We start from the raw sequence: 15,541 nt of genomic DNA, 5'->3' as shown, positions 1-15,541 counted from the left end.
CCTGTTGGAAATGTACAAAACAGGAAGAGAGAGATTACAGGTGTTGAACAGAGCAAAGAACTTTCCAAAGCAGGCAGTCACCCAGCCAACAGGAGCCTGCACCAAGACTGTAGTGGCTTGAGCTGCAGCACCCCTGACTCAAGATATAGAGTTCAGCCTCCATTAGCTACCCAGGCCACAGCCACCCTCCCAGGCCACTGCGCAGCTCCCTTCAGCTGGAAACAGGCAGAACAACTCCGTGACTCAGTTTCTCCAGGGACAATGTAGAGGACAGAGGTGTATGGGGTTTCAACTTGACCATGCAGACCTGAAACTTGCTGGAAGAGGCCCATATGCCTTGACAGCTACAACACCCAGTTAAAGGACTCCTTCAAACAAGGATGCTCAAGCACAACTGGGAGAGCAGTGTCAGAAGACTGTCTACTTCTACACCAAAATATCAGCAACAGAAAGAAATTTCAAGGGCCACACAGAGTGCAGAACGTCTTTAAATCCCAGTACTTGGGAAGTAGGGCCGGGTGATCTCTTTGAGTTCAAGGCAAGCCTAATCTACAGAGTGAGTCCAGGACAGCCAAGGGCTACACAGAGAAATTCTGCCTTGAGGTCCCCAAGCCCCTTCCAAAAAAAGAATTTCAGACACAGAAAGCCTATACCTCCTGTATCAAACATTCTGGACTGACTAGCTACCTAAATTTATACCCCAAGCTAACTGCAGGCAGCAGGGCTGAACAAAGCCTGACCCGCAAGGCAATAGTAACTACCTCACAGGTCTTCTAGGTCATCAAGTGGAAGGCCTGAGCCAGGTCCACCCCTTGAGAACTCCCTGACCCACAGCTTCTCTACCAGTCCAGCCACCTGGGCCCCCTCAGCTGTGTTCCTCCTTGCTCCTGAGAGCCTTTAAGCATGTGATGACAGCTGCCCCTGCCATAATATGTTTAAAGTGAAAGTCACCTCCTCAAAAGGCCTGTCTACCCACACTTTAAGCTCCTCAATTCTAGTGCCCCTTCATGTTATACCAAGTTAGTCTGTCCTCAGACATCTATTCCTAGGCCAGCACTACCCATGGAACCTCCAGCACCCACAGCAGCACCAGGAAGCCCAAGTGCTCCAGAGAACAATGGTATGGATGAAAACACAGGTGAATGAAACTGGGCCAAGCAGAAACTTAAAAGACAAAATTTGATGAATCCCAGTACTTGGTCCTGCCTCAGGAGGAGGAAGTACACAAAAAGAACAAACACAACCAAGTGGACTCCACTTGGTGCAGAAAGGTCTGAACAGCTCTGTGAATGTGCACAAGGTGGCTTATGTGGCCCAAGAGATGCATGCAAAGGCTTATAAAAGTGACACATGACAACCTCTCCAGAAGGTACTGGGAGAGAAAGCAGCAAGGTTTAAAGGGGAAAACCTAGGAGTCTGGAAAAAATGTCAGCAAACCACAGGAGTCTATTCTACACAGACCAGATGAATGGTGGTAGTTGGGGCAGGGGTGTCTGGATAAGACAGTCATGGGTCATAAGTGTATAACAAACACACATATGGTCCTTCTGCTCATAGCAGTTCAGTCCAAATCTCTTCCATTCTATTCATTTTCCTCATCTGACAACCTTAGGGACTATACAACAGAATAGGCAGCTGTGTGGGCAAAAGCTGACAAAATGGCAGAAACCCACCAGAGCACACTATCATGCAAGGAATGTTTTCAGCTCAAGGTCTGTGGAGACAGGTATGACTCCCTTTTCTTCCTGAAGTAAGAGCATAGCTTCCTCTTAAAGCATGGCCTTCCTGTTCCAGGGGAGTAAACTATCTTATCACAGAAAAAAGCCAAGGACAAAAACAATTCTCCCCATCCACACTCCATGATAAAGCTCTTTTCACCAGCACAGAACAAACACCAGGCCCAACCACCCATGAGGCCTTGCTTTCACATGATACACATACATGTAAGGAGGCACCTGAACTCTCTGCTAGTCCATCTGCTTTATGTCAGCTTCTTTCTCAGACCCAGCAGTGAACTCTAGGAAAGAGAAAGTTCTGTCTCCCCTACACAAGACCCAACACTACCAGGTCCCTAGGCAGAACATCACGAATACCAAAACTGCAAAGGAAGCTAGATGGAGTGGCGCACACCTGTTAATACCATCACCTGAGAAGTAGAGGCAGGAGGATTAGAATTTTCAGGCACACCTCAGCTACATAATGCATCCCAAACTACTGGGTTACATGAGATATTGTCTTTAAAGTGAAACAAACAAGAGAACTCCACAAGGAGAACTTGCAAGTACATTGGGGAACTGTCAGATGGCACTGTCCTGCTGGAAAACAGCCCATTTCTCAAGTGGTAAGCAGTTATCAAGTAACCTTATAGTCCCATTCTTGGCATATACCCAAAGAAACCACCCATCTTTACAACATCATGAGTGGACAGACATGCAATGCTATGTGTGGCAGCTAAAAAGCAACACCAAATGCTAGAGAAAGAAACAAGGACTAAGCCTATTACTCCATATGCATGGACTTCCCAAGGTCATTAAGTCCAGGGCAACATGGTTGCATGAAATGCCAAAGGTCACTAAGCCAGGAGTCACGTGGTGTGTGGCTCCATTTGCATAAACTGCCAAACATCACAGAGTCCAACGTCTCCAGGAATAGGTTTCTGTGTATGAACTGACCAAGATCACTTAGCTGAGGATCAAATAAACACAGTCACGTGGTACAAGATCCAGTGAGAGTGAAGTACTCAAGGTCACTAAGACCAGAGTCACATGGTGTAGGAGTCCATGGGTATGGACTGTGTAGAGAAGTCTGCAGACAAGAAGCAGACTAGTGAGTGGCTGCAGTGGGAGGACAGAAGTGGCAGTGACCATGAAGAGGTGTGGGCTTCCTGACAGTTAATGGAAACATTCAGGATTAGACAGTGGTGACTGCTATGCAACTCTGAATATACTAATATATCACCTAACTGTGTGCTTGCTTTAAAGCAACATATTTTCAGGAGTGGCAGTAGTGGCACATGGCTTTAATCCCAGCACTAGGGAGGCAGAGGCAGGCAAATCTGAGTTCAAGGACAGCCTGGTCTACAGAGTGGGTTCCAGGACAGCCCAGGCTGTTATACAGAGAACTCTTGTCTCAGGAGAAAAAAATAGTAGGAGTAGCAATAGTAATAATAATAATAATAATAATAATAATAATAATAATAATAATAATAACTAACAGCACATTTTCAGCTCACAAATACCTTTCATAGAAAGTAAAATTTTTAAGAAGTACACAAGTACCTACGAGAGGTAAGGGGGCATACTTGAGCTGTAGGTACTGCCAGGAGTCAAAAAGGTTGAATAGAGTTGGCCTGTGAAAGGCGGTTGCCTAGTGTGATACCCTGTTCTCACTGAAACAAGCTTAAGCAGCTGGGAATTCCCAGCTCCATCCAAATTACTGCAGGAAGGAGGGCTGGCTGTAGGTAGGATGTTGGGTAAGCCTGCCTGTGTTCTAGTCACTCTTCTCTGCAGAATGTCTTCAGTGGTCAGAGAGGACAGCCTCTTTCCCTAAACCAGGATGAATTTTATACTGACCAGGCAGTGAAGCAACCCCCAAGGAAACTGATGCCCCAAAGAGAGCTGGGAGGGTTACAGGCAAGGATGCAGAGCCTAACCTGTGCTGCTTGGACTGGTTTGCTTGCCTGGCCAAATTCTTCCTACTGACACCATGATGTCTCCCTTCAAATGGTCACATTTCAAAGGTTCTGAGTCACCTATATGAATGACAATTTAGGGTGGCACTCTCTGGCCATTTATAGGAAAAGTTTAGTTGTCTTCTAAGGTCAATGAGCAAGAAATTCAAAAATAAGGGCAGCTTTCAAAGCCAAGGACTGTGGGAGTCATGAGGAAAATCCATGGGTTGGGAGCATAGCCAACAGCTCTTCCAATAGAAACTCTCAAGAGAGTGCTCTACCAGGCCCCCAGTGGTGTCCCATAGCCCACTGTTCCACACAAGGCCAACTAAATAATCTACCCAAAAGGGTGAACTCCAGGTTCAACAAGACCCCCACCTCAAAAAGAGGGTAAAGGGGCTGGAGAGATGCTCAGTGAAAAAGACTCGGGTTTGGTTTACAGCACCCACATGGCCATTCACAACTGCCTGTAACTCCACTTCCAAACAGAGGATCCAATGTTTTATTCTGGCCTCCGGTAATTGCATATACATGGCACACATAAACAGATACATATTGTACACGTTAAGTAGATGAGTAAATAAATATTTAAATAGAGAACAGACTGAAGTCAGTCTCCACATGTGCTCACACTCATTAGCATCTACATGCATGGGCACAAACACAGACCACACACAAACCCCACCCAGCAAAAGATCTGAATAGCCTTTTCTTCAACGATATCCAGATGGCCAGTGAGCACATGAAATGATGCTGCCACAGGTAAATTCAAGCAGAAACAGAGAGGCTCCACTTCATACCACACCCCCAGTGTCATGAAAGTGGTGGTGAGGATGCACTCAGAGCTGAGTGACAGGTGCAGCATCCGGGAGTAAATGGGTGGCAACAGCAGAGACATGGGAGATGAGGGCAGAGGCAGCAGTGGAGGCAGAAGAGATGATTCCCCCTTCCTGCTCTCACTTGATCCCCTTTGCCCAAACACCCACACCCTGCTGGGCCAGAGATCTTTGTGGGAAGCCTTCAGGGATTGGGACCCACAGACCCTCACTAAATTAACAATGCAGAAGGGAATGGACTGCATAGCTCTCCTCCCTTCACCCTATGTATGGTCTAAAATATTCTTTATATTTTGGGATTAACCTCTTTTGAAATGATGTATGGAAGACCTAGACCTGTACTTTCTATCTTAAGAGATTATGTGCTTAGTGAAATCACTGTCAAATATGTTTTTGATATGTCCTTGATCACTTGTCAATATGTTCTGTGGAGACTTTTGTCCACAGGCAAAGGAAGACTGGCCATGGCATGCAACAGTCTACAAGGTTATTCATCCACCTATGCTGCAAAATTGCCAGACTCATGACTGGGTGATCTGTAAGAGACCTCAGAAGCTATCCTTGGAGCCACACCAGAAAGGACAATACATAGTTTTGCTGACTGCTCTCAGTGCTCTCAAAGTTGACAGGATCACTACTTGACTTTATTATGCATGCTCCCATGGCTGAACCACATCCAGACTCAGGGAACATCCTACCCAAAGGGCAGGTCCTCAAGGAAAAAGACATTCTTATAAAACTCAAGGTGCAATGCCTATAATTTTTATGGACCTACATTTAACTACTACCACTTTCTCATAAACAAGCTTCACCTGCCTCAGAATTAGACTCGTGTCCTTAGTGTTGCTTCTAGTGAAAATGTGCTCAAATATCAGCACAAAATGGACTCCATAGGTACCTGGTTCCCCAATTTAACTTTTGATACATATTCTATCAATGATCTTGCAAAGTTATAAGACACTGCTCTCATGTCTGCTCAGAGCCCAAGCACTAACATAAAACCTGGAAAAAAATGTAGGTGCACTGTCTACAATTTCTGTGGTTAATGGGATTGTATTTGTACTAAATATATTTAGTGAGTGCACCTATGGAGGACAACCTCACATGATTAAACTGAGCTAAAATTTGGGAAAACAAAAATGATCTTCCTGTGGGCAGGAGTATATGGTGTCTTTAACCACCAAGTTTTACAGAAGCACGAGCACCAGTGGTAATGGACTATAATGATTGGGGGTGGGGTGGATTGTACTTTGAGAGTTGTCAGGCAGCTGGAAAAAGACGTCACCAAATACTGGAATAGAGTTTGACATTATTCACCATTAATGTCTATGTGGGGAACTGTCTACCTAGTATAGTGCAGGTTTACTAAAACTCATTTGAAACATGCATGTGAACACATTACAGAATGCCCCAATAGCACTGTTTCTTTAACGTTTTTCAAAAGACACTTAGTGTTAGTGATTCCTCTCCATACTTGCTTGTCTGCTTTCCCTCCTATATACACTGAAATTTACACTTCATGTTCCATTATCACTATTGATCACTTATAACACTGTATTCTAGCTCCTATTTTTCAACATGCCATGACTCTTATAAATTTCTGACATTTAAGGTTATTCCACATTGTGTGTGTACTTTTCAATTTGTCAACATAAATTTCACAGTTAAAATCATCGTTGTATGCTTATCATGAACAAATGTAAGGTAATGACAAGTTATTCTTTTTGTCATATTTCCACATATATCTCTTACAAATGCTGGTTATTTCATTAGTAACAAATATTTTTGCAATAATAACTTGTTTTCTACACATCCAGGTGCTTGTTCTTTGACTGTGCCTAAGACAATCTTGCTGCAGGTATGAATTTCAATAAAGGTTTAGAACATGCAATTCTTATATTTATAAACTGAGTTTTTATTTTTTGTCATTGAAGATCAAAACAGAGTCTCTACTAGTCTATTATCCCTAGAACAGAAATGAGTGTGGTTCGATCTATTTATTTCTTAATGATTGCGGACTCCAGGTCTTTGATTTTGTATACACAGTTCCTTGTTTACACTGCAGTTTCCCAGATACTAACAAAGTATATACTAACAAAGAGTATATACTTTGTATATACGTTGCATATACTCTTTGTTAGTATACAACAGAATATACTAACAAAGTATACTCGGCTTCTGATAAAGATTCATGATTATCTCAGAAAACAAGTCACAATCTACCTGAAAACAAGTGGTTATTAGAATAAGCCCAGGATCTAGGTGGAAAAGAGCAGCTTCAGTTAGTAAATTTGTCAGAAGTATGTGTCCTGGGATAAACATGGGAAAAGTTGAAATGAGGCAGATTTCTGGGGAATTACAAAATCTGAATGACAGGATGGCAGTTTTCTCAAACGACTTCCTGTCAGCATATTTTGCAAGAGTTAAATGGTCGGGAGGAAAGTACTCTAGAGAAATGCACGTAATGAGTCCCTTGTTCTACCCTTGAGTGTCCCAATTTACATCTGACTACAAGATCAATTCAGAACTTAGATTCTCCCAAAGGAAACATGAAAACCCTTCCCTCACTTCTGCCCAGGTACTAATTAAAATCTGTTGAACTTGTAGACATCATTATTAAGCATCAGAAAGTAAAAATAGAGATTTGCTCTGGGGAAAAATGATTTTCCTTCATCAGAGATACCACAAAAAGACACCATGTAGACAAATGCCCTGACGTCACATATGAGACAATAATAATCTCTCTGAAGGATGTATATGCTATTATTTTGAGACTGGAAAACCTGTACTCTGGTGGGTTACCTTCAAAGCACTGCAAGGAGGATAAGAAACCATTGTGGATGTCCTTGCATCCTTTCTCTGACAAAGAGGGACACAGAGAACCATTTCATTGGAACAGATGTCATGAAATATGATTCTACAGGATCTGTGTTCTGGAGTTGGCCTTCAGCGAGGATGCTCACTGTGACTATGCTCAGAAGGTGGGATTCATTGAACCAGAGACTTCTGCTTAAATTCTCTTCTCCCTTCTTCAGTGTACATTATCTTCTGAAGCCAACATGAAGCATTATTTTTGAAGACTGCAGTTTAACTCAAGTACTTTAATATTTTGTTTCCACCTCAAATCAGTGTATGTTTTCTGGATTAACATTCAGCAGAAAACAGCATTCTATGTGACATCTGTATGTGAGATGTTGAACTTTGATAAATGGAGGTTCTGTGTTCCTTTAGAAAACATATAACAAGTAGAATGCGGACCAACATCCCTCTACAAGAGTATAATAGTGATAGCAGTAATAATTTTGGAGGAAAGCTGGAGATGATTCAAGGTAAGATTCTGACACATGACTTTATAGAACAAAAATTAAGATCAGGAAAACAATCAATGAATGAATCTTCTTAGCAAGTGTTTTCTTTTTTTCACATGGAGGATACATATGTAAACCTATGTTTATCTGTGTAACCAGTACACAGGTGGCTTTATCAGAAATATTTGGTACTTTGTTGTGTGGATCAGTAGCACAAAACATTTCTCAAAACCAAAAACTTAATTTTCTACAACTGGATTCAGTAACAAAACCTTATTGATTACCATATGTAGTCATACATGTTATTAAAATACACATTATTTTAAACATTTTACTTTATTTTCTCTTTGACTTGTAGACAGGGTTTTTCTGTATAGCCCTGGCTGTTCTGGAGCTCACTATGTAAACCAGGCTGTTCTAGAACTCAGAAATCTGCTTGTCTCTGCCTCCCAAGTGCTGGGATTAAAGGTTTGTGCCACCACTGCCCAGCACATTTTACTTTAATATAAAAATTTTTATTAATTATTTTATGGTTCATTTTTCTTTTCTTTTTATTGAATAAGTTATTTAATCAATTAAGGTACATTCCATTTTTAGATTCCTCTCACTCCTAATAATATTGAATACAACTGATAAAATCTGATGATGGACTCTTTAATTTACTATAGATTAAGTGATTTTATTGAGTAAGTTACATCCCATTGGCAGCCTCCCCTCCCTCCTACTGTATTGACTTCTGATGATGGAATCACATACTCATACTAATCTCTTTCCTGTCTTTATTCAGATGTAAAGGCCCATGGTCTGTTAAAAAATATGTGTTATTGTAAAGGTTATTGAACTACGTGACCATAAAGATGTAGTTGCAGTGCAGTTTATCTCAAGAGAAAAGTAATTCAATGAGTATAAAATTTTATTCTGAGTTACTGTGCATGCATTGTACTCCGGGCAAAGTTCCTCTATTATGATAAAATAGTGTCTCACTTATCAAGAGACAAAATTATCCCAAATCTAGTGGTAAATATGGACAATAGAACAGAACCCGAGGACAACAAACCCGAGGACCTAATCATGACTGCAGGGCCAAGTAAAGCCCTCTCCATATCTGCTCATGATAACTCCCTGAAAACCACTGAGGAAGTGACTCTTCAGATCCTCTTGCTTTGCCAGTTTGGAGTTGGGACTGTCGCCAATGTCTTTCTGTTTCTCCATAATGTATCTCCAGTCTTCACTGGTTCTCAACAGAGGCCCACACAGGTGATTTTAAGCCACATGGCTGTGGCCAATGCCCTGATTCTCTTCCTCACTATATTTCCAAACAAAATTATGACTTTTGCTCAAAGATATCATCCAACTGACCTCAAATGTAAATTGGAATTCTTCACTCGCCTGGTTGTAAGAAGCACAAACTTGTGTTCCACCTGTGTCCTGAGTATCCATCAGTTTATCACTGTTGTTCCTGTTAATAGAGGTAAACTTCTACTCAGAGGATTTGTCCCAAATTTGGCAAGTTATTCTTGTTATAGCTGTTGGTTCTTCAGTGTCTTAAATAACATCTACATTCCAATTAATGTCACTGGGCCACAGATTACAGATAATAACTCTAACTCTAAAAACAAGTTGTTCTGTTCCACTTCTGGATTCAGTGTAGGCATTGTCTTCTTGAGGTTTGTCCATGATGCCACATTCATGAGCATCATGGTCTGGACCAGTGTCTCCATGGTGCTTCTCCTCCACAAACATCGCCAGCGAATGCAGCATATCCTCACTCCCAATCAAGTCCGCAGAGGCCAAGCTGAGACCAGAGCAACCCATACTATCCTGATGCTGGTGGTCACTTTTGTTGGCTTTTATCTTCTAAATTTCATTTGTATCATCTTTCAAAACTTTTTTATAGGCTCTCGTCTCTTTGTAAGGCATGTCACTGAAGTTTTGATTGCAGGCTTCCCCACAATTTCTCCCTTACTGTTGATCTTCAGAGATCCTAAGAATCCTTGTTCTGTGCTTCTCAGGTGTTGAAATCCAGAGTCACTAAAAATGTTAAACACAGAATACAGCTTTGTTAATATCATTAAAATATTTATTCCATAAATATGTGTTAAACATCTTTTGTATGAACAAGTCATGGTACTCACTACTGCTCAATACATCAAGAAGAAAGAGTAAAACAGACAGAAGCAGCTCCTGATCAGGAGCATTAAGAGGTTTAACATCCAGGACCAAGAAGGATACTAAGATCCAAACTGTACACCTTCTCCTGAAAGAACATGGCAAACACTTCCCTCTGGGCCATAGTGCAAATGTGTTTCCAATCATCAGTAACACCTGCAAATCAGACAGGAGACAACAGGTATCAGAACAATGAGAATGAAAAGCTGTCATCCTGTCTGTCAATTGCTTCCTCAGTCACAACATTATTTTCTCAGAAGATCAAAATCAAGCATCTAACCTTTGCAGCTGCCTGTAACTGAGCACAGACACAAGATAAATGTCTGTGAGCAGAGACACAAGATAAATATCTGGAGTGGTTATACTGTCAGTGTGATGAAACTCAAAATCTGACTTGTAGTACTTACTCCTGTGATCAAAGAAATATTTTAGCATTTATTTTGTTTATGTGTGTTGGATGTGCATGTATTTATGTGGGTTCCCTGCCCTTAAGAAGAATGGGTGTCATACCCCTAGAAATTGAGTTACAAACAGAGAAAAACTTATAAATATAGTTTCTAAGAACCAAGCTCTGCACCACTGCCAAATTGGCAAGGGCACTAACCTGCTGAGCCTTCTCTCTCCAGCCACAAACTGAGAAATATATTCAACCCACTTGACACTTCACTTCCAATTTGATGGTAAAAATACTAATGACAGTTAAAGTGAAAGAACTTGAAATAATAGCATAGGAAACAGTAGACTGTATATTCTATATTGATGAATAGATTCACACTGAATAACAAAATTAATACTGAGGCCTTTTTACAGACTTCCACCAACATTGAAACTGACAAAATTATAGCACTATGTCTTGATCATAACACAGGTATAAGAGGCAGCAAGACAGCTCAGCAGGTAAAGCATTTGCCACTTAAAACTGATTACCAGAGTTCAAGCCTCAGGACCTACATAGTGGAGAGAACAAACTCCTACTTACTGTATTCTGGCTTCCTCAATCTGTGATTGAACATGCCCACACACAGTAAAGAAACAAAGTATAGTTTCTAAGTGTAGTTTATTCAGTTCACTGATTAAGAAATTACTCTTTCACTGATCTCTCCCTGTTGATCTGTGTATTCCCTTACCCCTAGTAATACTTTAGGGGTACTTCATTGGGTTCTATTATCCACGCACCTTCCAAAACTTACTAAACCCCAATCTGTCCCAACCACCTAATACCAAGTACTCAAGAAAAAAGAGAAGAAAAGAAGTGTAGACCTCTTGAGACAACTTTCTGCTGAATAGGGACATTTGGTTCCTCTTGGCAATTCCAATCTCTACAATCAGGTTATCTCTATCCAGCAGTCAAACGAAACAGCCAAACAACATTTACAGTCATGCAGGTGCACACACATACCCATTAATGAGAGAGTATGCTCAAGTCATCACAAGGGGGAGGTTGGGGTTAAGTCCAAAGGAGTCTCTTCAGAATGTGTCCTTCATTAACACATCTCAGCAAATCCCTCTGAGAAGTGTCTCTGGACCAAATCCCAAGAACAAAGGGAAAGTCTGGTATTTAGGAGTTGTGAGAAGTTTCCCATCACATGATTTAGTTCATTATAGCATATGTGACAAGGAGCATGAAGGGCCCAGTTGAGAGCTGTCAAGTCCCAGCACAGATTACTTAACTCTGTCCCAGTGAGAGCTGCAGGAAGGTGGCATGGCCTGTTTGCCTCAGTCTGTGAATCTGACCTCTTGTAAGAAACACTGCCTTTTAGAGGCAGCCTCAGGCTGTAACACTGATGCAAATCTGAGTCTGCTACAGATGCCAGGTATCTTGGGGAGGGAGGATGAATCCCAGCTCTACTTTAGAGAAAAAGCCCACTCTTTAACTTGCCCTCTCAAGTCAGGGGAAATCCCACATGACATCCAGCTTGGTGCTGGTCAAGTTTTCAGTTGCTAATGTATGCACTGAGTTCCTGCCCTGACATCCTGAGATGATAGACTACAAGCTGTAGTGATGGGGTTTTCTCACACCAATAGAAATCCCAACTGAGACAATGACTAAAAGGTACATTTGGAGGAGTTTTTGTTCATAACTCTCTGGTCATACCTGAATCATTGAAATAAGTCAGGGCACAAACTGAAACAGAAGTCATGGAGGAATGCTTCTTAACTGGCTTGCTCCCCATTGCATACTCAGTGTGTTTTCTTATAGATCTAGGACTACCTGCCCAGGTGTGGCACTGCCCATAGTGCTCTGGTCTCTCACACATCAATCATTACTTTCCCAAAAATGTCCTACATCTGTGCCTAGAAGACAATTTGATTAAGGCATTTTCTCAACTGAGGGTCCTCCTCCCCAGAGTCTAGCTTTAACACTTGGGAAGTGGTGGCAGGTGAACCTAAAGTCCAAGGTCATTAGCTTCTTGCAGAAGACCAGAGCTGGGTTCCTAGCCTGTTACTCCAGCTCTCATGAGCTAGTGCCCTCTGCTGGGACCAATGTGCACCTGAATGCACATGCTCAGAAAAACCCTTAAGAGTGTTAAAAAGTTGCTCAGCTTCACCCTCAGCTACATAGTGAGTTTGAGACCAGCTTAGGATAAATTAGAGCCCATCACAGAAAAGTAAAACTTAACTGACAGGAGTGTTTGCAAAGGGCTCCAGTCCCATCACTAGAGTGACAGAAGAGTTTCACACAGCATAGGCTCAGAAACAAGCTATGTGCAAAGAGATACAGCTTTGAGTGCTAGCTAGGTGGGTAAAACCAAAGAGTGTTATTGATTAAATCTGATTAATTATTAAATGAACAATTTAATATGACTCTTCTCTCTCTCTCCCACCCCACCTCCACTTCTGCAGATGTAAGAGTGCAGAGATAGTGTCTGGCCTGCAATATCTCTGGAAGCTTGTTAGCAATCCGAACTTAAAGTACCTAAATCTAGGGAGTACTCCCATGATGGATGATGACATGAAGCTAGCCTGTGATGTGCCGAGACATCCAATGTGCTCCCTCTAGACTGAGGTGAATGTGTGACTTTTTACTTTAAAATTTGGAATAATTTCCAGGAAGTTGGCAAAACTACAGCAACTTGTGTGTGGTAAGCCCTCTAGGGATTGCATATCAGATATCCTGCAGATTGGATACTTACATTATGATTCATTGATTACAGTAGAAAATTTACAGTTATGAAGTGGCAACAGAATAACGTTATGGTTGCTGATCACCACAACATGAGGAACTGAATTAAAAGGTCACAGCATTAGGAAGGTTGAGAACCACCATTCTAGGGGGTTGGATAGAGATGGAGAAGTTCTGGAGGTGGGGGCAGTAGTGATTGGCAATGCTATAGTAGGAGTTGGAGACAGAACTAAGGAATGGGCTACATGCCAGAAAACAGAGCATTTCAAACAGAAGATTTTAAAATGTAAATATTGCATCCATGTTTATAAATATCGAGTGTTTTGTAAACATTAAAAACAAGACCAGTGTGGTGGTTTTGGAGATAAAGGAGTTTGCCACCAAGCCTGATGACCTGAATTTAATTCCCAGCCTCCATAAGGTAGAAGGCGAATTGGGAATTTTCAAAAGTTGTCCTTTGACCACAGGCCCATTATGGCACATGTGTGTGCCCACATACACATTAAAAAATAAAATGGTGCTGGGCAGTGGTGGCACGCGCATTTAATCCCAGCACTTGGGAGGCAGAGACAGGCAGATTTCTAAATTCAGGGACAACCTGGTCTACAGAGTTCCAGGACAGCCAGGGCTACACAGAGAAATGCTGCCTTGAAGAAAAAAAATGTGAATGTTTAAAAACAAGTATATACCTATAACCTAACATTGTGGTAGCTGAGTCATAGGAATGGCAAGTTTGAACCCAACCTGCTTTTGTCTGGCAAGATCCTGTCTTGAGAAAAGATGGTGGTGGGTGGTAAGGTGAAAGAAGGTAGAACAGCTGAGCTGGTAAATGGCTCATAGAACATACAAGACGTGCAGGGTTCAGTCGCCACAGGTGCACAAGCCCAAGCACAGTTCCCAAACCTGTAATCCCAGCTCCAGTGGTAGAGGCAGGAGGACTGAATCAGCCTTAGCTTTTTAGCAATTTGGGGGCTAACCTGGGCTAAGACAAGGCCTAGTCTCAAAAAGGAGGTCACAGGTAACCTCAGGCATTTTTTTTTGTAATGGTTATATAACTATGGTGAATTTTCTCAATGAGAACTGACACAGGCCATCTTGTGAAGAGTTTTCCATCAAGGCATGCTAAGGAGTTGACACTTTTGGGGGTTTTTAAATTAGATTTAATTTTGGGTGCACATGTAGCATGTGTGTGGTCAGAGAACAACTCAGGAGCAATGCGTTCTTTTCTTGTACTGTATGGGTCCTGGTATCATACTCAGGTTTTTGGTATAGGTGGTGAGCAACTTTATCCATTGAGAACACACAAGCCCCATGGTTTTTGTTTCCATTTAGCAAATAGAGATGGCATATTGCATCTATGGGGGTGTGGTGTGCTGGGTGGCAGTGTTGACAGGCTACTGTGAGGAAGAGAGAAAGAAGAGAATCTGAGCAGTCACCTCAGTTCCTAAGGAGCTAAGTGGAGAGAGGATTACCCAAGAGGGACAAGAAAATAATCTTGTGCTACCCCTCTCTAGGTTAGATTCCTGTGAGTTAACCCTCGCTGGTTATGAGATGATCTCCACACTCCTTCTTTCAACCACCAGCATAAAGTGTCTCAGCCTGGCCAGATATAATGTGGGAGTAAAGAGTATGATATCCCTCAGGGATGCCTTGAACAGCTCAAAGTGTTCACTGAAGAATCTGATGTGAGTCTCCCTTCTCACTCCATGACTCTGTTGCATGTGAGATGCCCCAGAGATGGGTGGGACTGGTGAATGTCCTGATGATGGGGCATACGAGAAACCCCATTCATTCAATCATGGCAGTCCTCCTGTTGAAAGGGAGTCTAGTGTGTGTCAGCCAAAGATCTTGGTCCTAACCAAGCTCTTTTAGTGTGTGACACCTATATGACCCAAGTAGGTTAATCCACACTTGACCCCACAGTTACAGGTACCCACTCATTCAGTGACCTATGACTTCCTTCTTGGTTGTCCAAGTCCATAGCAGAGCATTTGGTGGCACAGGTATACATTGGTGGCACAGGTATATAGTTATAATACACAATAGGGTATAGTTATATATGACAAGCACCCAAGAGGCTAAAACAAAAGGATCCTATCAAGTCTAAAGTCAGCCTGGGGAATACAATGAAATCTTGTCTTCTACCTGTCTGTCCTTTTTGTCTCTCTGTGTGTGTCTCTGTCTCTACCTGTCTCTGTCTCTGTCTGTCTATCTCTTTCTCTGTCTGTCTGCCTGTCTCTGTCTGTCAGTCTCTCTCTGTCAGTCTCTCTGCCTGTCTCTCTCTCTGTCTCCATGTGTGACTCTGTCTCTCTGTCTGTGTCTCTGTGCCTCTTTGTCCTGTGTCTCTCTATCTCTGTGTTTTCCTCTGTCTCTGTGTCTCTCTGTCTCTGTCTCTCTGTCTCTATCTGTCTCTGTGTCTGTCTCTGTGTCTTCA

General features: G+C 42.1%; 1 protein-coding gene and 1 pseudogene across 1 annotated transcript; one reads left to right on the top strand and one right to left on the bottom strand.

Moving 5' to 3' along the window:
* The window catches only part of LOC117720412 (zinc finger protein 787-like), a 96,614-nt pseudogene that overhangs the window by 69,055 nt on the left and 12,018 nt on the right, over positions 1-15,541 (bottom strand).
* Positions 8,838-9,833, top strand: LOC117721803 (vomeronasal type-1 receptor 4-like). The gene has a single exon (XM_034520603.2). The coding sequence runs from the start codon at positions 8,838-8,840 to the stop codon at positions 9,831-9,833; it is 996 nt and encodes a 331-aa protein (XP_034376494.2).

The sequence above is a fragment of the Arvicanthis niloticus genome, chromosome 1 (assembly GCF_011762505.2).
Source record: "Arvicanthis niloticus isolate mArvNil1 chromosome 1, mArvNil1.pat.X, whole genome shotgun sequence".
In the NCBI taxonomy this organism is placed as follows: domain Eukaryota; kingdom Metazoa; phylum Chordata; class Mammalia; order Rodentia; family Muridae; genus Arvicanthis; species Arvicanthis niloticus.
The sequence above is the reverse complement of the archived record's forward strand: the minus strand, read 5'-3'. Positions and strand labels throughout refer to the sequence as shown.